The sequence below is a fragment of the Excalfactoria chinensis genome, chromosome 16 (genome assembly GCF_039878825.1).
Source record: "Excalfactoria chinensis isolate bCotChi1 chromosome 16, bCotChi1.hap2, whole genome shotgun sequence".
Taxonomy (NCBI): Eukaryota; Metazoa; Chordata; class Aves; order Galliformes; family Phasianidae; genus Excalfactoria; species Excalfactoria chinensis.
This window is the reverse complement of record NC_092840.1, coordinates 1,567,297-1,586,443: the sequence shown is the minus strand read 5'-3', so window position 1 is coordinate 1,586,443 and position 19,147 is coordinate 1,567,297. Positions and strand designations below refer to the sequence as shown.

The following is a 19,147-nucleotide window of genomic DNA, read 5'->3' as shown; positions in this document are numbered from 1 at the left end:
CCGCGCTCGTCTGCTCCGTGACGTCACTTCCGGGGGGCTCTGAGGCGGGTGACGGGGTGAGCGCGGGGTTCTTCCCGGTTCTTCCCGGTTCTTCCCGGTTCCAGAGCTCGTGGGGCTCGGGGGGTCTTCATTGAGCAGGGACGGGACGGGCGGAGTTCCGGGGGGTCCCGGCGGTCGGGAGCGGGGAGCTGGAGTCGCAGGGCCGGAGCGTGGTGCCCCGGTGAGGTAGCGGTGCTGGAGGCCTCGCCTGGGCCCGCCTGAGGAGGGGCGGCCGGGTCCCCCGGAGCGCGGCCTTCCCGCCGGCCCGCAGCCGGCAGCGCCATGTCCTCGGAGTCCAGCAAGAAGAGGAAGCCTAAGGTGATCCGCACGGACGGGGGCCCGCAGGAGGGCAAGCGGGGCAAGGCCGATGGCGAGCAGGTAAAGGGTGGCCGGGAACGATGATGTGCTGAGCAGTGTTGGGTCACAGCCGACCCCCAGCACCTCAAACTGCCCCTCTGCGGTTCCGGCCCGTTGAGGACGCGCCGTGTTCGGGGAGGCGGGGAGCGGAAGGCTGGCTGGGCCTTCGGGATCCCTGGATGACCTCGAACACGTGCGGTGAGGCTCGGGGATTGGGCAGGGTTCAGATCCAGGGGCTTCCCCTCTGCTTGGCGCTGCATCAACTGCATTAACAGGCAGCCTCTGCTCTCCAGGTGTTTGTTCCTGGGTTGGTTGCTGAGCTGTCATTCAATGTATGAAATCTCAGGCTGATGTTGTAAAGAATGGAGCCCCAGCCGCCTGTTTCCCACTGCCCTTGTTTGCAAACATGTGGGATCGAGCAGTGCAGGTACTTTTGCCCTTTGCAGGATGCTCGGTACTACAGCGAGGAGTGTGAGGTGGATCTCCGGGACCCCATCAAGGACTATGAGCTCTACAAAGAGACGTGCCAGGAGCTTCAGAGACTCATGGCAGAAATCCAGGAGCTGAAGAGCAGAGGCGTCAAGGACAATGTAAGGAGAACCCTGAGTGCTTGGTTTAATGCGTTTTCATGTCCTCTGAAAGGAGCAGAAGCCGTGCCACGTTCTGGGGAAAATTAGGAAAATGGAACAGTCTGTCTTAAATAAAAACAAGTGTGATGTAGCTGAGGAGTGTGGTCTTTGAGCAGTCATTGCTCAGAGCTACTGACCTCCGAGGCATGGCTGGGAAGCGTGCCGATGGGCTGGGACTCCAGGGGCAGAACTGAGCTCCTATGGATACCAGAAAGCCCTCCAGTTGTGTCCAGCAACCATGAGGCTCCTCAGGAACCCAAGTAACATCAGCACTGCCCTGCAGAGGAGCACAGGGCCCCACTTGTCTCAGTGCTCAAAGAAAAGGCTGCAGCAGGGGCTCTGTGCAGGGTCAGTCTGTGCTGCTTCAGCCATTTCCTTCCTTCCTCTCAGGCCTCTGAGATAGACGAGCGGCGCGTTCAGAGCTGTGTGCACTTCATGACCCTGAAGAAGCTCAACCGGCTGGCTCACATTCGGCTGAAGAAGGGACGAGATCAGACCCATGAGGTACGGAGTGGGCAGTGAGGACAGGACATGGTTTTAAAGAGCAGAGATGTTGCAGTTTCTGCTGCCTGTGTGTGCATGTGCAGAACCAAACCCCAGCCAGGTGGTGCTTTCTGTGCTAGAGGTTTGCTAGGAGGCTTTTCTGTAGGAAGGCAGGGGTAGTAGTTGCAATGGCTTACAAAAGAGGACCATCTTCTCCCATCTCATGTAGCAGTGAGTCAGATGGTGTTGAGCCTGGTGAGCTCCCAGCCTGAGAAACATCTGCTGATCGGCCTCAGAATTCTTAGCCATGCTTCTGAAAGATTTTTTCTTTTTTTTCTATATTTGAGCAATGTTTAACTATGTTACTTAAATACAGAAACAGAATGGGATCTGACCCACGTACCATAGCACAGGGTTGTCCCAGGCTGTCTTCCTAGAAGGCACCAGGATCAGTGTAATGCGATGAATGTTTGCTTTCCCAGCCCTTGAAAAATGTCTGTTTTTCCTACTGAGTTTTTGCATTCCCTAAAACTGACCCTCCCGGGATGGTACCAGAGTCCTTGCAGCACTGGGGTTGCCACATGTGCACCCATCTCTGCATATGTCCCATCCTGCTGTGGTCACTGGCTGTGTCTGTGTTTTAGGCAAAGCAGAAGGTTGATGCCTATCACCTGCAGCTCCAGAATTTGCTTTATGAGGTGATGCACCTACAGAAAGAGATCACCAAATGCTTGGAGTTCAAGTGAGTTTGGCTGGGGAGGCAAAGGAGTGACTGTGTGTGTTTGCCACCCTTCCCTGATCCAGTTGTTCTGTCTCTGCAGATCGAAGCACGAGGAGATTGAACTGGTGAGCCTGGAGGAGTTTTACAGTGAGGCTCCCACTGAAATCAGCCGACCTGACATCACCCTGACTGAACCCCACCAGCAGACCCTCGCCCGCCTGGACTGGGAACTGGAGCAGCGTAAGAGGTGGGTCCATTCCACATCCCCCTCTCTGAGCTGCAGGACAATGCTCCCTACAGACAGCCCAGGCTGCGCAGTCCCTTGGTGAAGCAGACACCAAAGATAAAGGTTTTTACAGCATTTCAAACTGATCCCTATGGAGGAAGTGGCAGATTTATTGTGTGACTGTGTCCTTGTTATGAAGGTTCACCCCTTGGGTTATGACAGCAGAGGTATTTTAGCCACCCAAGAAATCCACACGTGCTCACTTCAGGCAGTGCCCATCAGTGCTGGCTCTTAGGCATCAATAGGAGTAAACTAATTTTATAGCTCATTTCTGGCATGACCAGTGTGTCTGCTCAGAGGGAATGAAGCCTTCACCAGCGTGGCGGTGATATTTAAGGATGGGCAGTCATGCACTTCGATCCAGAACCCTGTTCTGCAAGACGAGCCATGTAGAACAAAGCGATAGCTGTTTTGTCTGCTGTGCTGTGGTGTGAAGAATGAGTTTGAGTGGCTTGGTTCATCTGCTTGTGGTACCATCCCAATGGATCTGATCCCCAGCATCCCTCAGCTGACTCAGGGCCAGGCAAAAAAGCAGATATACCGTAATTCTTTGTAACATCCAGCAGAAGGATCAGTCTTAGCTGCCAGTAGATGCTGTGGGAACAACACAGCCTGGAATAGCAGACTAATAAGAGATGCTCAGAAGCTTGCAGAAGACTGCTCAACCTGGAGATTTCTTTTAAGATTCTCCTCAGTATTGCTTGTTCATTGCAAGCTGTGTAGAAGGTGAAGAAAAGTTCAGTTAAGCTACACAATAAAACACTGGGAAACTTTGTAATTTCCAGTCCTCATCCCACAGCATTAAGGAGCACCACGTTTCATCACTGTGGTGGGAAATTGTCTTTTCAGGAGTGCAGTGGGCACTTTGCAACCCTCCTAGGGCTGTTAGTATCCCTCTGCAATGGTTGCTGTTCCCAGCTCTGCCACTATGTGGTGTGTTGGATTTGTGTTAGGCTTTGTTCCAGAAGCTGCCTGGTGAGTGGTGTGACAGGGCTTTGCTCCTCTCACTGGCTCCATCGCAGGGAGTTCAGCAGCGGTGCCTGAAAGCTGCACTTCAGGCCTGCTTTGTGTAGGAAACTGCTGGGCTGTGCTGAGCCAGCACAGTGACATTTTCTGTGTTGTGTTCTCATCCAGTGGGGAGCTGGGGCTGGAGAGGAGAGTGCACGAGCTCTCTGTACCAGGGTTTCCCTCTCTTGTGTCAGGTGCTTCCCAGGCAGTGTGCCCAAAAGCTCTGCCTTCTCTGCAGCTTTGTGCTGTGTGAGAGGTGGCAGTGAACAGCAGTAAGGAGACTGTGTGTGTTCTCCCTCAACAGAAATATAACCAGAGCTCAGAGGGTCATGGTGAATTTCCATTTTCCTTGTCTTTCTAGCCAGATAAGGGGGAACAATTGTTAGCATGCTAAGCCTCGAGTTGGGAGTTTATCTCAGTTGTAGCTGAAGCGACACAAAGTGGAGAAGCCTTTTTTGGAGCTTGGTAGGGTCTGGAGTTTCCCACTTGTGTCCTGTCAGCAGACCTGCTTTGGGAGCAGATCTGCCGAGGGAAGCTCTGGCTGCTGCCCTTCCTCCAAGTACAACACAAAGCTGAGCTTCCGCTTCCTCTCCCTGCTTGTTTAGAGTTCTTGACAGCCTCCACTTGTCCTTGGCATTGAAAGCACTTTGTATGTTGCTGTGTCAGCCCTGGGACTTCTGTTAGGTCAAGAGAGCTGAGGCTGATGACCCAGGCTGGCCCTGGCAGGCTATGGCACCGTGTTGTGTGCTGCTAACCCAGTTTCCACCCTCAGACTGGCAGAGAGGTACAAGGAATGCCAGACCATCAAGGAGAAGATCCTGAAGGAGATTGAAGTGAAAAAGGAGTATTTGAGCAGCCTCCAGCCTCGCCTCAACAGCATTATGCAGGTACTTGCTGAGCCCTACAGGGAAGGAAAAGGCCGTTGGGAGTAAGTTGGTCTGCCCCAGGACTTGTGTTAGGTAGGGACAGCATCTGGGGCCCTTTCCTCTCCAGTCAGCATGGCTTGAATCCCGAGCTGGAAGTGTTGGATCCCAGCAGAACAAGCAGAAGCGTCAGAGCTGCTCCCTGCCTTGTTGGGTTTCCTCCAGAGCCTCCTTGTTTATGCGGCAGTTCCTGCAGAACTGCAGATGTTCATTAAATGGGCCTTTCCCCAGAGAGCAGTACACAGCTCCAGCCCCTTGTGATCACCTCGGGAGGGAAGAGCAGGAGAAGGAACTGGGTTATTTTCAAACCCAAAAGTTTTCCTGCCTGCCCTGCTGGCAGCTTGCTATGGCCATCCCCTGCATTTTACACTGCACTGCAGCTGCTTGGCTGCTTCCAATCTTCCACTCAACTCGGGGTGTAGGGACGGTGGATGAGTAGGGGAATGTGGGAATCAATTCTGTCCCTAATCCTGAATGCTGTCTCTGCTGTTCCTCCAGGCCTCCCTGCCTGTCCAGGAGTATCTCTTCATGCCTTTCGACCAGGCACACAAGCAATATGAGACAGCCCGACACCTACCACCACCTCTCTACGTTCTTTTTGTTCAAGCCAGTGCCTATGGTCAGGCCTGTGGTGAGCACAAGGGATCCTCAGGAATGCTGCAGGGGGGTGGAGGGGCATGCTCCCCTCATGGACCAGATTTCACTATGCCTGCAAAAAGCACTACCCTGGGGAGAACTGGTTGGCGTGGTTCATCCTGTCTGCTCTGCTGCTGCATTCTGCTGAGCCCAGATCAGCAGGGTGGCACCAGGGCCAGTACACTGAGGCAGCAGCATTTGAAACCTTGTTTGCTCAGCTTCCTTTGCTGGAAGAACTGCTTGGAAAGCTGACTTCCCACCTCAGCGTCGAGGTTGGTGTGGATGGCTGCTTGCCTTCTGAGAGCTGCTGAGTGTAGGGTGGATACCGAGTTGTGCTACCTGTGGGTGCTGGGAACTCTGGAGCCAGGCATGGGGTCTCTGCTGCCTCTGCAGAGTCAGTGACCCACAGCTCACCTGAAAGCATCCATCCTCTTGGCTGGCTTTGTATTTTGAGTTCTGTTGGAGGTGCTCTGTGCAGCCAGCTCCTCTCCCAGTCAGGATTTCCCATCAGGGCTCAAGGTCCCTCTGGTTGTCTGTATCTCCAGGGTTATGTGAGAGCTGCAGTCTCACTGCTCAGCAAGAACAAGGTTTCTTGCTCTAAACAGATATCTGTGCATGGGTACCTACAACCCTGATAGCTCCTTGCTTTGTCTTCATGCTAGATAGACTCTAGCCCCATTTGGTTCTTAATAAAAAAAGATTGTTTTTTATGTCTTCCAGCAGCAGTCCTAAAGAACCCGGTGTTTTGCCTCCTCAGACCCTATCCTGGCAGGAGATCCATCCCCAGGGTAGTCCTGCAGGGCCCTATTGACAGCTACATCTTCCTGCTGCCCACTTGTTAGGGCTTTATGGGGCTCTGCCTTGTGCATCCATGGAGCAAAAGCTTCTTGGGGCAGGGCTGCAGCCTGACTTTCTTTCTGTAAGCTTAATAAATACCATATGGGCATGTGCTTTTGGGGTTGTAGCCCACCAAGCTCCAACCTTGGCAGCTTGCACCATAACCTTTACTGTCTTTTCTGCACAGGAGTGGGATCCATGGCTTTGTTTTCATGTCTCTTCCATAGATAAGAAGCTTGCTGTGGCCATTGAAGGCAGTGTAGAGGAAGCCAAAGCCTTGTACAAGCCACCTGAGGACTCGCAGGGTGAGTAGGGTGGTGTTGCTGCAGCCAGAGGGGTTGTGTTCTGGAGTATATGACGATGCAGCTGATCCCCCTCATCCCTACATCATTCCTGAGAGGTGCTCATGGCCCCTTGTCTGTTACTGTGACTCCTAGTACTGAGGGAATGTTCTTGAGCAGGGTGTAATGTCCCTGTTTGCCTGCATCCTGCTTTGTTCCTACTCTAGGAATTAGGATAACTTTTGTGAGAGCTGTGGTCTCAGAGGGAGGGCTTGGTGGCCCTGCTGGGTTTGGGGAACCCCCCTTACCATGGCACTTGCTCACACTTCTCTCTTTGCATAGATGATGAGAGTGATTCTGACATGGAGGAGGAGCAGACCACGGTAAGGAATAATATTCTCCCCTTCTGGGGCCTCTCCCAGCACATTGTGGTGTGGGCAAATCCATTTGCACCTGTGGGATGGAAGGTGCTGAGGCTTCTGAGCCTGAATAGGTCTGTGGACTCATTTTTTGGACACCGACTGTGTGTGGAAGTGTGTTGCCATTAAATCTGTCTGTGTCCAAAGAAGAAGAACTGGCCTCGGCTGGGGACTCTGTTTGTGTTCACTGGGAGGACAGGGGCTGCATTTCCAATTTCTGTCCTGAACACAGGAGAGTTGGAGTACAAACCTGCCCTGCTCACTTCCCATCCGCAGCAGTGTCCGCCCTGCAGCTCTCCTGCTGGAGCTGCTCCACTTTGTATAAATAGTCTCCAGCCAGGAAGGTTGGAGACCAGAAGGGAGAGACTGGGACTCAGAGTGGTGGGCAGGGAAGGGAAGGGCAATGAAAGAGGAGGAGAGGCCGAGGGCTCCCAAGGAGTGCTGGCGCAGGGCTGGCAGTTCTGTTTCGCTCCCCTAGAAGCGACGCAGGCCGACCCTGGGTGTGCAGCTGGATGACAAACGCAAGGAGATGCTGAAGCGGCACCCACTGTCTGTCACCATTGACCTGAAGTGCAAAGGTAAGCTGGTGCTGGTGGTCCTGGGCACGGGGGGGTGTGAGAGCAGGTCAAGGAGCATCCTGGCCGCAGCTCAATCCTTGGAGTGGGAAGGGTCCTGACAGATCTGCAGAGAGCAGCGTGTGGAGGATGTTCCCCTGTCCCCACTGCCCAGGTTACATTGCACTGGTTACGTTGCCTCTCTTCCCTGTTCCTTGCTGTCCTAACGGGGGCAGCAGAAGAATGTGTGTCCCTTCCTACAAGAAACTGAGTACCAAGTACTCCAAACCAGAGCATAAAGCAATGTTTCTTTCTTTCGTGGCACAGATGAGAATGTTCTTCACCTGACCTTCTACTACTTGATGAACCTCAACATCATGACAGTGAAGACCAGGGTGACCACTGCTGCTGAGCTGACAACTGCCATCAGTGCTGGGTAAGGAAATCCCTGAGCTGTGTGTGGGTCCTGTGCTAAGCCCAGGGCTAGTCACAGTCACCCTGCCTTGATGTCCTGCCCAGCTCTGCTCAGTGTCTCATAAGCGCAGTAATGCAGCACTAGAGGTGGTGTGTGGTGGCAATGTCCCTCTGCTGAGCTGTAGGCTAACAGCCCTCCATGCCCTGCAAGTCCCTCCCCAGCTCTATGAGTGCTGTGGGTGAGGTTTTCTCCTCAGCCTCTCTCTCCTCTTTACCTGGGGCATCGTAGATATTTTTGCACAGAGTTGTAGTGTCCAGGCACTGTCCTGGTCCTCCTTTAATGGTAAGGAGGCCCTAAAGAGCCTCTGCACTTCTGTGTGAGGAGTGCTTTCACCTTGCAGATCTTCCCTGCCCTGGTGGTGTCCTCTCTGTCAGCAGCGTGGCCTTTCTGGGAGCCCTGCCAAGCTGCTGCAGTTACAAGCATCCTCCTCCTCTTCATCTGCCACATCCCCCATGGCAAAACCAGGGACAGGGCAGGCTGGGAACCTATTAGGGAGGGCTGGAGGGGAACCCTCTTCTCCTTGTTGCTTTTGGTTGCCATCTTGCAGCCAAACTGCTTTCCTCCCTTCTGCAGCCATTACCTGGCAGTTCCTTTCACCTGCTTGATCTGCAGGTCACCTTGCACTGAGTACCAGTGATGCAGCTGCCTCTCTGTGGGCTCTCCAGAGATGGCTTGAACCTGATCTATGTGAGGACTGGCTGCAATGGCAACTTTGTAAGCCTGCCCACGGAGAGGCTGGCCTGGAATTACCTCTAAGCAGGTGCTGCCTCCCAGGCTGTTCCCACGAGGCTTCCCAGTCCTCTTGGGCTCTTTTTCCCTGTGGATATCCGAACCCCTCTATGACAGGCAGATGTGTGTCCTTCCTGCTGAGATGAATCATGTAGAGGAGTTCCCTTAGCCCCAACTCATTCCTGGTTGAGACCCCTGCAGGCAGGGTCCTTGCTTAGGGAACACTGTGGTAGCAGGGATGTCTCTCATTGAGTCTCCTGTGACCCAGCCTAGATCCTCTACAGCCCTTTGTGCTTCCTAGGGCTCCTGAGTGTGGTCAGATGTGAAGAAATGTATTCTTTTTTAGCAGAGGGATTTTACTTTAGCTTGTTGGCTGGCAAGCAACAAGCTGGTAGTTTTAGAGTTCATGCAGCGTGCCTTTAAGCTGCTCCTGGGAACTCAGAGAGATGGTATGCTGTGATTTCCAGTTTCTTTACAACCAGGGAGGAGACAGATTTTCAAGAGCAGAACTATGGGAAAACCACTGTGGTCAAGAAACCCAGCTTGGTTTCATCCATCCCCAGTCTCTGGGCTTGTAGCTTGTTAGCAGATGCCCCAAAGAGACGTGAGGCCTGAACTGCTGCATGATTCCTTTCTCCTGCCAGCGACTTGCTCTCTCCAGACTCCCTCCTGAGCTGCCTGTACCCGGGAGACCATGGGAAGAAAACCCCCAACCCAGCCAACCAATTCCAGTTTGACAAAGTGGGGTGAGTGCACCACGTGCAGCCAGTGTCTTTCTAGTTGGCATTGGCTCAGGGTGGGCAAAGGTGATGCCTGCTCCTTCACGGAGGAGAAAGTGCTCTGGTGGTGTGACCTTTCCTCTTGGTTCTTGCAGCATCCTGACCTTGAGTGATTATGTGACAGAGCTGGGACATCCCTATGTGTGGGTGCAGAAGCTGGGCGGCCTGCATTTTCCCAAGGATCAGCCTCAGGCACGTCTCACTCCTTCCCTCCCCTCCTCACCAGGATGCAGGGCTGAGCTGGCAGGGCTCTGGGGGAGGCTCTGGGGACACTTGTGTCCTGTCCTGTTCCCCCTAAGACTCCAGAACTCCAGCTGGCACCACCCGCTCCCAACCATGGAGCACCCTTGGCTCCCTGGCAGGGTGCTGATGTTCCCTCCTGCCCACAGCATACGGTCACTGCAGACAACTCTCTGAGTGCAAGCCACATGGAGATGACCATGAAGCTGCTGCGGACGAGGCTGCAGTCCCGCCTGGCTCTCCACAAGCAGTTTGCTTCACTTGGTGAGTGCCAGGGCAGGGTGTGCAGTGGCTGGATCTTCTTGCACAGGCAGACTGCCTGACTGTGTCACTTGGAAGAGCCATTATGGGTCTGCACTGCCACTGTCCCTCTACTCTGTGGTGTCAGGGCTCTGAGGTTTCCATGTCTGGGGTAAGAGAGGGTGGCTGTGCCCCTCTCGATATCCAGCACCCCTTTGGGGCCAGCCATCTTGGCTGTGGTGGTAGGAAAACAGCATGCCCAAGCATGCCAGGCACCTCTGGAGCAGACCAGGCACTTGCTGTGAGGTTGTGAGTGCCAGCAGAATTGCATTTGAGCTGCTGCTGCTTTCTGGGTGCCTGGTAAAGTTGTCAGAAGGATAAAAGAATGTCCCCAGGTCCCAGTGCTGCTGTCACCTGCAGGGCAGGCAGAGAGCTTATCCCCAGCCTGGCCTGCTCAGCCTTGTGCTTGGTTCCAGAGCATGGCGTGGTGCCCGTGTCCAGTGAGTGCCAGCATCTCTTCCCTACTAAAATCGTCTCACGCCTGGTGAAGTGGGCTGCCATCCCCTTCGAAGATTACACGGTAGGTGCTGGGTGTGGGGCTCTATCCCCTCCAGCTCCTGTGCTGTGTCTCACAGCCGGCAGCTGCTCACTCCCTGTCATCTCCCCTTGCAGGAACTGCCCTACACTAAAGACGTGGTGGAGGCTGGGCTGGCCGAAGACACTCATCTCTATTACATGGCACTGATAGAGAGGGGAACAGGTCAGTGTGTTTCCTTCCCCCAGCAATGGCAAATAGCAGCTGCCTGAATCCTCCACACCAGGGAGGCTCTGTGGGCTGTGGTTGATGTTTCTCCCTTGCCTTGCTCAGCCAAGCTGCAGGCAGCTGTGGTCCTGAATCCTGGTTACTCTGCACTGCCGCCCATCTTCAGCCTCTGCCTGAACTGGAAAGGAGAGCGAACCGGCAGCAACGATGACAACATTCGGGTAAGCACTGGGGGGTGTTCCCAGTGCTTCTGTACCTTTGGCAAGGGTTAGACTGGTGGCTGGGATGAACAGAAAACCAAGCTTGCAACACATTGGTCTTTTTGCATCTGCCAGGCAATGGAGAGTGAAGTCAACGTGTGCTACAAGGAGCTGTGGGGGCCCAAACCGGGCTACCAGCTCCTCACCAACCAGCTGCAGCGCCTCTGCATGGTGCTTGATGTCTACCTGGAGACAGAGCCCCACGACACCACTGTGGAGGGGCCCAAGGAGTTCCCCCAGGAGAAAATGTGCCTGCGCCTGGTCAGGTGAGAGCCTGGGGCTGTGCTGTCCCTGCAGGCAGTGATTGCAGGGGGCTGATGGTGCTGGTTGGGACCCGGCTGGCATTTCTGTCCATGCACGTGGTGACAGAAAAGCACCTTTGAGCCTTTCCTTGTGCTTTCTGTGAGGGTCAGCTCTGCACGCTGCGCTCCGGGACCTGTCCTTTTAAGTGAGTGTGCTGAGCTTACCAGCATGTTGGGCCTGCTGGGATGGAAGCAGACCCCCGTGGGCCAACCCGTCCCTCTTCTTCTCTTCCAGGGGGCCCATGCGCTTGAAGCCATTCAAGTTCAACTACCCTCAGGGATTCTTCAGCCACCGCTGAATCCTGCTGGGCTCCTCTGCCTGGGCGTTGCTCTGGGATTTGGCCTCACCCTGTCTGCAGTGTCCCCCTCCCATCATTTCAGCTTCTTTTAATGATGTTTTTGGGTCTTGTTTGAGGTTTTGTAACTGAAGGGATTAAATGCTGAATTGGAAGAGATGTGCGTGTGTGCAGATGGCTGGGTGTGGGGGCCTTGATCCTTGTGGATCCCTTCCCTTCTGAGCTCTTCTGTGCTCCTGTGACCCATGGGTGCTGGATCAAGCCCTGTCCCCTCTGTCTGGGGCTCTGCCTGCCTTCTTTCCTCCCTCCCACCGCAGGCCCTTGGTAACGTGGAACAGAGCTGGCTAAAAATAGCCCTTCCTGCACTGCAGCCCCAGCCTGCCAGCTGACTCGGCACAAACCCCAGAGCACAGCGGGAGGTTGGAGCTCTGTGCTGGGCCGTGCCCCCCTCCATCCCTCACAGCTCCCCCCTGCAGGTCCTGTTGCACAGCCCCAGTGGCAGAGCTGGGGGCTCCGTGCCCGTCACAAGGCAGCTGTCCCTCCTGCTTCAACACCGGGGGCGTTGTGCCAAAGCAGCTCCCCAGGGAAGGCTCATGGAGCCACTTCCCTCTCATGCAGGCACTACAGGGGTGGTGCTGCAGTGCAGGGCTGTGCTGCAGCACTTGGGTTAATCCAGGCGCTGGCAGCCCTTGGGGAGCTGTGATCAAAAATTGCCTTTGTGCAGTGCGGTGAGGACTGGCCCTGTTTCCATCCCCCGTGCAGGACATGCAACCCTTCATGTCCTCCTGTGAGCTTTCCCCACTGCAGGCAGGGAGCTAAAGGACTCCACATGCTTCGGACTGTGTGCCGCAGTCCTGCATCCCTTCACCTCCTCCCCTTTGCCAATCAATGACAGCAAGAGCCGGTGTGTCTCTGTAAGCACTTTATTTGGTTATTGCACATAAGCAATTGACAGTGGACTCGTGTTTCTTAGTGCACTTTGTATTTCCGTGAGCATTCCTGCAGTGCTTAACCTCTTCCCCCAAAGCCAGCTACAGCTGGGGTCACCTCCCAGAGGGACACTCGTCACCCCAGCGAGGGAAGGACTGCCAGCCAGCCCACGGCACGCATCCCAAGCAGCTAGAGCTCTGAGTTACACTTGTCCATCGATTGCACATACAATAAATAAATGCACTTATTGGAGAAGGGCAGTCGGTTCCCCTGGGATCTGTTCTCCTCCTTGTAATTCAAGTGTTAAATGTGGCGCTCTGCATATATCACATTCTGCTACTGAAGCGATCGGAACATACCACTGGCGTGGGGCAGCGAGGGGCTGTGTCTCTCACAAACATATTGCTAAGGTAAGGCCTGCCTGGGGGGGGACCCAGGGTGGGGACCGTCCCCATCTCACCCTTTGGAGGGGAGAGGAGCAGCTCCAGCTCCCAGACGAGCTCTGCTCATTTCTTTCCCACAGCAGGTGCCGGCTCTGGGGTTTTGCCCTCCTTGCTGGGGGGCTTCTCAGCTTTGGGGGGCTCTTTACTGGCTTTGGAGTCGTCTTTGGGCTTTGATTTGGGGTCTTCCACCTTCTCTTTCTTTGGTTCCTCCACCGTTTTCTTTGGTTCCTCCACCTTTCCCTCAGCCTTAGGCTTCTCTGGCTCCTTCACAGCTGCTTTGCCAGCCTCCTGCTGAGGCTTTGGCTGAGCATCCTTCTCAGCTTTCCCTTCTTCTGCAGGTTTGGAGGCAGTCTTGGTCTCTTTCACCTGTGGGGCCGGAGGCTCTAGCCCAGCAGCTGCCTTCTCTTTGGGCTTCTCCTCCACCTTGGCTGGGACATCCTTCTTGGGAGCCTCATCCTTCCTGCCCTCTGCTGCAGGCTTGAGAGGAGCCTTCTCCTCCTTGGGCTGCTCTTCCTTCGCTGGGGCCTTTGGCTCCTTTGGAGGGGAGGGGACGGGCTCCTTGGCTGGGGCCACTTCCTTCTGCGGGGACTTGGCTTCTTCCTTCAGCAGAGATTTGGCTTTTTCTGGGGACTTCACAGTCGGGGTCTTGGCCTCGTCCTTTGAGGGAGACACGGGTTTCTCTGGGGATTTGGCAGCTGGGGTCTTGGCCTCCTCTTTTGAAGGAGGTGTGGGTTTCTCTGGGGACTTGACTGCTGGGGTCTTGGCTTCCTCCTTTGAGGGGGTGGGTGGCTTTTCTGGAGACTTGACTGCTGGGGTCTTGGCCTCCTCTTTTGAGGGGGTTGCAGGTTTCTCTGGAGACTTGACTGCTGGGCTCTTGGCCTCCTCCTTCAAGGGGGTGGGTGGCTTTTCTGGAGATTTAACAGATGGAGGCTTCATCTCCTCCTTTGTAGGGGTTGGTGGCTTTTCTGGGGACTTGACGCTTGGGGTCTTTGCTTCCTCTTTTAAGGGTGTTGTAGGTTTTTCTGGGGACTTGGCAGGTGAGGTCTTAGCCTCCTCTTTTGAGGGCACTGGGGGTTTTTCTGGGGACTTGACAGCCGGGGTCATGGGTTTCTCTGGAGACTTGACAGCTGGGCTCTTGGCCTCCTCCTTTGAGGGTGTTGAGGGCTTTTCTGGGGACTTGACAGCTGGGGACTTGGCCTCCTCCTTTGTGGGAGACTCAGGTTTCTCTGGGGATTTGGCCTCATCTTTTTCAGGAGACTTAGCTTCTTCTTCACCCTCTGGTTCAGCTTTCTCCTCTTCCTTCTCTTCTTCAGCTTTCTCCTCTTCAGCTTCCTTCTCAGCCTCCTCCTCCTCAGTTACCTCTTCAGTCACTTGGATTTCCTCTGTCTGCTCCTCTACAATCACCGTCTCCTTCTCAGATTTCTCCACCACCTTGATTTTCTCTTCACTCTTCACCTTGATGTTGGCAGCGATGCTGGGAGCCTTGGGGACCACTTCAGGGTAGGAGACCATTCCAAAGCTGGTCTCAATCCTATACTCCTCTCCTTCCAAGAGCTTTCTGCCAGGAAAAAAACAGAGCAGGGCCATCAGCAGCTGCACCCCACCCTGCAGGAACATCCCCCTCTCTGCCATCCCCCCATGCAGTCTTCCTCACCCTTCCCTCCACAGTCCCTGTGTGAGGCTGGTTTTGGAGAACAGACTTGTCACTGTCTTACTAAGAAGAACTCCAGGTGTTAGCAAGAGCCCTCAAGGAATGTTCTCAGAGACACCAGCACTGGGGACTGGCCAAGACATGCACCCCCATTCCCTTTGCCAACCCCATACCTATAGGCAGCAATTTCAATGTCCAGGGCCATTTTGACGTTGAGCAGATCCTGGTACTCGCGGAGCTGAGCTGCCATCTCCCACTTGGTGTTTCTCAGCTCATTGTCAAGCTGCTGGATGGTTTCCTGCAACAGACAGGGTCAGTTGGTGCCATGCAAGGAGGGAAAGAGGGAAATGCAGGGGCTCTTCCATTTTGTTCTTGAGGGAACCCCTGAGCCTTGCACCACAACCAAGGAGAGTTGTGGTGTTGCCAGCGGGGCTCTCTCAGGCAGGTGCAACCAGGGGCAATGTTTCTTGGCAACTTGGTCTGCTGGCCACTGCAGTCACCACACCCCAACCTGAGGCTGACGGGCTTGGAACATCTCGCTGGAGACAGGGTTTCAGTCTATGGCTATCACAGGGTACAGAAATCTGATCTGCTATTCCCAGTACTGTGACACAAGACATAGCCTGAACCCCAGTCACTAATCAGTGTTATTTGTGACCAATATCATGGGCAGCAGACACAAGGGACAGTTCCACTGCAGGTGCCAGACACAGTAGCCTGGATGCAAGCTCAGGCTCTGTCTGTCTGGACAACAGGAGCTGGGGAAAGGCTGTTGCATTCAGAACCCAAACGTATTTGCTGCTGACATCAGCATCCCTGCGGCCATAGCCCCAGCACTGCTCTTCCCTGACAGCTGGATGCTCCCTTTGCATCAAGTGACAGATTTGGGACTCTGCCCACTGCGCCACGCTACCTGATAGGAGAGGACATCTGCATGATGGCGTTCTTCTGAGTCCTGCCTCTGCCTCTCCAGTGACTCCTGTGTCCCTTTGAGGGCTTCGAGCTCGGTGGTCTTGGACTGGAGCTGGCGGCGGTACTCAGAGATCTCCTCCTGGGCCACACGCATGGCGTCTGTGTTCACCTTGGCAACTTCAGAGAGCTTGTCCAGCCTCACTGTAGCAAGGGAAAGGAAAAGCTGCAGGGACAGAGGGAGACTGCAGCCTGCCTTTTATGGGGGACTGCAAATCTTTTAATGCCACTGCTCCCCTTTGTGTGTGCCCTCTGCAGAGCCAGCCCTGCAGAGTGTCCATTCTCAGGGACATAAAAGCACCCGAGCAGGACAGGCTGGGCACTGCTTCTCTTCATCCTGGACTTCCTGCAGTGTAAACCGTTTCCCCGTTCCTTTGAGCTCCTGCCACCATCTTTTGCACCTGAAGAGCTGCTGCCCTCCCCAGCAAACCTCCTCACCCTGCTGGGCTATGGCCAGATACACCACCCAGAAGAGCAGTGAAGCAGGGATTGCCACAGAGCCCCGCGACGGCTCTAGGGGGCGAGGGGAGGTGGAACTCAGTGCCCCCCGCCCCGCAGAGCACCGCACTCATGGGAGTGGCGCTGCCGCTGTCCTCGGTGCTGAATCGTCGCTGTCCGAGGTGCTGAACCCGCTGCGCCGGCCTCTGGTGCTGGAGCGATGGCAGCGTACCCATGTGTGCCGACACCCGGGGCGCCACCCCCACACCACCTCCCCACACCACCTCCCCTCACCCCCCTCCCCTTTTCCTCCCCTGGTACCATAGTGCCCCTCCCAGCAGCGCATGAGACTGAGACACACCCCGTCCCCCTGCAGGGGATGCGGCACCCTCTCCCTTCGCTGTGCTGCAGTCCCCGCAACACTCCTGGCCCTGCTCCAGCAGGACTCCCTGCAGCAGGAGGGGTGTCGGGAAAGCGACCTCAGTGCCCTCCCCCCAGAAATCCGCGGGAGCGGCTGTTCGTGCACTGCCCCTGCAAACGGGCGGGATGGGGTTACTCCCATCTTCCCGGAGCACAGCGTGCAATCCTGGGCTGGGGGGGACCGGCCATAACGCCCACCCGCAGCCCCGCATTCACCCGGCCCGAGGGGCCCCTCTAGGGGAAAGGAAGCACGAAGGGATCCCCTCCTCCCCGGGGTGTGCCCGCGGAGCGCGCAGCGGGACGGGTTTATCGCTCACCGCGGAACCACTCCTCGGCCTGCAGAGTGCTGCGCGCCGCCGTGCCCTCCAGCTGCTCCCGCAGGTCGCGCAGCGCGGCTGTGACCCCGGGCCGCAGCGAGGCGGGGGGCTCTGCGGGCAGCTCGGCGCGGGCCCCGCGCAGCAACGCGCCCACCTCGTCCTGGTGCTGTTTCCGCAGCAGCTCCGCTTCCTCTCGCAGCGCTCGGGCTCGCTCCGCCAGCGGCCCCCGGGCCCTCTCCTCCTGCGCGGAGCGCTGGGCCAGCCCGCGGGCCGCCGCCTCCAGCTCGGCGCGCTGCCGCGCCTCCTCCTCCAGCCTGCCCCGCAGCGCGGCCACGTCCTCTGCCAGGCGGGCCCTCTCCAGCCGCAGCTGCCCCTTCTCGGCCCCCAGGCGCACCAACGCCCCCCTCATGTCGCGCAGCTCCCGGGCGTACAGCTCGCCCATGGCCGAGCGCCCCGCCTGCTGCTGCCGCAGTGCCGCCGCCTCTGCCGCCAGCGCCCGGTTCTGCTGCTCCAGCGCCCGCACCCTCTCGATGTAACCGGCAAAGCGGTCGTTGAGGGCCTGCAGCAGCTCCTTCTCGTTACGAGCCCGCGGTTCGCCGTTCAGCGAATCCAGGCTCTCGGTGGAGGAAGCGGCCGCGCTTCCCCCGCCGCCTCCCCGCGCTCTCCCCGCCGGAGCCGGGGGTCCCGACCATGAGTGGAAGCCGCTGGAAGAGGCGGCGGAGCGCGGCGCGAAACGAGAGGACTCCTTGCGGAGCCCCCCCGGGGGGACCAACAAGGCCTCCAGCACCAGGCTCATGGTGGCCCCCGCCCTCACTGCGGCACCGCTGCCGCCGCCGCCTGCTTTATAGGGGCTGTCGGGGCCGCCCCGCCTCTCCACCGGCACGGGGTCGGTGACGGGCATCGGCGGCGGCACCGCCTCGAGCCGCCGCAGCCCTGAGGACGTTGGGTGGGGGGTCCGGGAGCCGCCCCTCAAGGTGGAAGCGGGACCCTGGGGAGACGGTGGGAACCCCACGGGAGGGAGTGGGGCCGCCCCACGAGGCCGTAGGCTCCCACGGGGCCTCATCTCTACTTCAGGTAGGGGTCGAGAGCTCTTCTGTGCTGAAGGATCTGCGCTGCAATGGGGCCCCCATCCTTTGGGACAGGACCCTGGGCAGCGCTGTGGGGTGTAGGATGCGGGCTGCTGTATGGTTGTCTTCGGGTGAGCAGGGGGGTAGGAACGAGGAGAGAAGCCCGCGGTGCAGCCATCACCCTGCTCTGCTTGAGCTGAGGCAACTGGCACATGGGGCATCCAGTGCTGGAGGCCATGGAGCACACACTGTCAACACCCAACGTCAGCTCTCAGGGTTGGCATCCACATGGACCATGTCAGCACCCAATGTCTGCACTCATGGAGCACCCAATGTCTGTATTCATGGAGCACCCAATGTCAGCACCCATGGAGCACCCAGTGCTGGTATCCACACGTACCTAATGCCAGCACCCGGTGTCTGAACTCGTGGGGCACCCAGTATCGGTACCCGAAGAGCACCCACTCATCCAGCACCACTCGATCCGGTGCCTTGCCGTCCCCTCGGCCAACCAGCACTCTCTGATCACCCCATCTATGCGGTCTCACGGCCAGTTGGCCAATCAGCACAGCAGCATCCCAGCCAATCAGCACCCTGCCGGAGGACCCCTGGAGGTGGGCTGGTGGAGGGGCCGCAGCCCCATTGCGTGTTGGGACGGCGGAGAACATCCCGCCCTGCTGCGCGCTGGGCTGTGGTCCCCGTGTGCTGACCTTGACAGCCCGCTGTCCTGCGCATCGCATCCTCCCTACTCATCACTTTCTTTTTTCCCCCCGCCCACACTGCGTGGTGGTGAGACTTGGAGCGTTGGCGCACGGAGCTGCTGCAGTGCCGGGCAGCGCTGGGATGCAGCTCTGCAACGCAGCCAAACCCGCGGGGCCGCTTTGGAGCTGTCAGTGGCCTGTGAGGTGGCCCCAGTGCTGCTGGGGACAAGGAGGCATTGCTTTCAGGAGGATGACACAGCGTGTGCTTCTGCCCTCCAGCATCGCGTCTCTCTGTCCCACGTACTCCAGCCCCGTGCCACGTCCCCCTGCCCCATCTGCCGTCCCCAAGCTCTGTCCGCGCCCCATCTCCCCCTAATAGCGCTCCCATCCCCTGTTGCCGCTCCCCGCCCCATCTCTTGTCCCAGCCCCAGCCCCTTTCCTGTCCCATCCCGTGTCCCTGTGCTTTGTCCCCATCCCCATCCCCTTGTACCAGTGCCTCCCCGTCCCCTGTCCCCAACCTCTGCCTCTCCCATCCCACCCCTATCCCTGCCCACACCCCATGTCCCCACTCCTGTCCCCATGTGCCATCCTGTCCCCTGCCCCCATCCCCTGTCCTACCCCAACCCACATCTCCCCTCTCCCAACCCCATACCCCTACACGGGACCCAACCCCCCCCCCCATCCTGTTCCCATTCCTTATCCCCCCATTCCCACCCGCTGTCCCATTTCCCACCCCCACCCCCTTTTCCCATCCCCATCCTTTCCCTTGTCCCACCTCATCCCCTTTCCGCCGGACATTTCCCATCTCCTGTCCCACACTGTACCCCTCCTCGGTCCCTGTTCCATGTCCCCATCCTGTTCCATGTCCCCATCCCACATCCCCGTCTCCATACCTGCCCCCCCCCCATCCCATATCCCATCCCCGTGTCCCCCCGCCATGTACCCGTTCTATTC

The 19,147-nt window shown here is 57.1% G+C and overlaps 2 protein-coding genes across 4 annotated transcripts; one reads left to right on the top strand and one right to left on the bottom strand.

The window, feature by feature from the left end:
- The first annotated feature begins 185 nt into the window (after positions 1-185).
- THOC5 (THO complex subunit 5) lies at positions 186-11,412 on the top strand. Of its 2 annotated transcripts, none has more exons than XM_072351085.1 (19): positions 186-357; positions 843-986; positions 1,416-1,529; positions 2,153-2,250; positions 2,330-2,476; positions 4,296-4,410; positions 4,945-5,077; positions 6,147-6,224; positions 6,543-6,583; positions 7,098-7,197; positions 7,501-7,609; positions 9,022-9,123; positions 9,252-9,348; positions 9,546-9,660; positions 10,113-10,216; positions 10,309-10,396; positions 10,505-10,620; positions 10,735-10,925; positions 11,197-11,412. In XM_072351085.1, the coding sequence occupies exons 1-19, from the start codon at positions 322-324 to the stop codon at positions 11,258-11,260; spliced, it is 1,992 nt and encodes a 663-aa protein (XP_072207186.1). In that variant the 5' UTR covers positions 186-321; the 3' UTR covers positions 11,261-11,412. The 2 variants fall into 2 exon arrangements, with proteins under 2 accessions (XP_072207186.1, XP_072207184.1); XM_072351083.1 differs by having other exon boundaries at positions 186-417.
- A 752-nt stretch (positions 11,413-12,164) lies between these two features.
- Positions 12,165-17,249, bottom strand: NEFH (neurofilament heavy chain). Of its 2 annotated transcripts, XM_072351155.1 has the most exons (5): positions 16,426-17,249; positions 15,195-15,394; positions 14,455-14,579; positions 13,828-14,188; positions 12,165-13,770 (listed from the first exon to the last, which is right to left on the bottom strand). In XM_072351155.1, exons 1-5 carry the CDS (start codon positions 17,219-17,221, stop codon positions 12,694-12,696), a joined length of 2,559 nt encoding a protein of 852 aa, XP_072207256.1. In that variant the 5' UTR covers positions 17,222-17,249; the 3' UTR covers positions 12,165-12,693. The 2 variants fall into 2 exon arrangements, with proteins under 2 accessions (XP_072207256.1, XP_072207255.1); XM_072351154.1 differs by having other exon boundaries at positions 12,165-14,188.
- Positions 17,250-19,147: the final 1,898 nt, after the last annotated feature.

What these genes read in the sequence shown, in the direction of transcription:
- THOC5 (XM_072351083.1), top strand. Translation starts at nt 322, where the DNA reads ATGTCCTCGGAGTCCAGCAAGAAGAGGAAGCCTAAGGTGATCCGCACG. An exon ending in TGCCTATGGTCAGGCCTGTG is followed by an intron (nt 5,078 to 6,146) that starts GTGAGCACAAGG and finishes TCTCTTCCATAG; the next exon opens with ATAAGAAGCTTGCTGTGGCC. An exon ending in GCCACCTGAGGACTCGCAGG is followed by an intron (nt 6,225 to 6,542) that starts GTGAGTAGGGTG and finishes CTCTTTGCATAG; the next exon opens with ATGATGAGAGTGATTCTGAC.
- NEFH (XM_072351154.1), bottom strand. Translation starts at nt 17,221, where the DNA reads ATGAGCCTGGTGCTGGAGGCCTTGTTGGTCCCCCCGGGGGGGCTCCGC. An exon ending in GGCCGAGGAGTGGTTCCGCG is followed by an intron (nt 15,395 to 16,425) that starts GTGAGCGATAAA and finishes CCCTTGCTACAG; the next exon opens with TGAGGCTGGACAAGCTCTCT. An exon ending in ATTGAAATTGCTGCCTATAG is followed by an intron (nt 14,189 to 14,454) that starts GTATGGGGTTGG and finishes TTTTCCTGGCAG; the next exon opens with AAAGCTCTTGGAAGGAGAGG.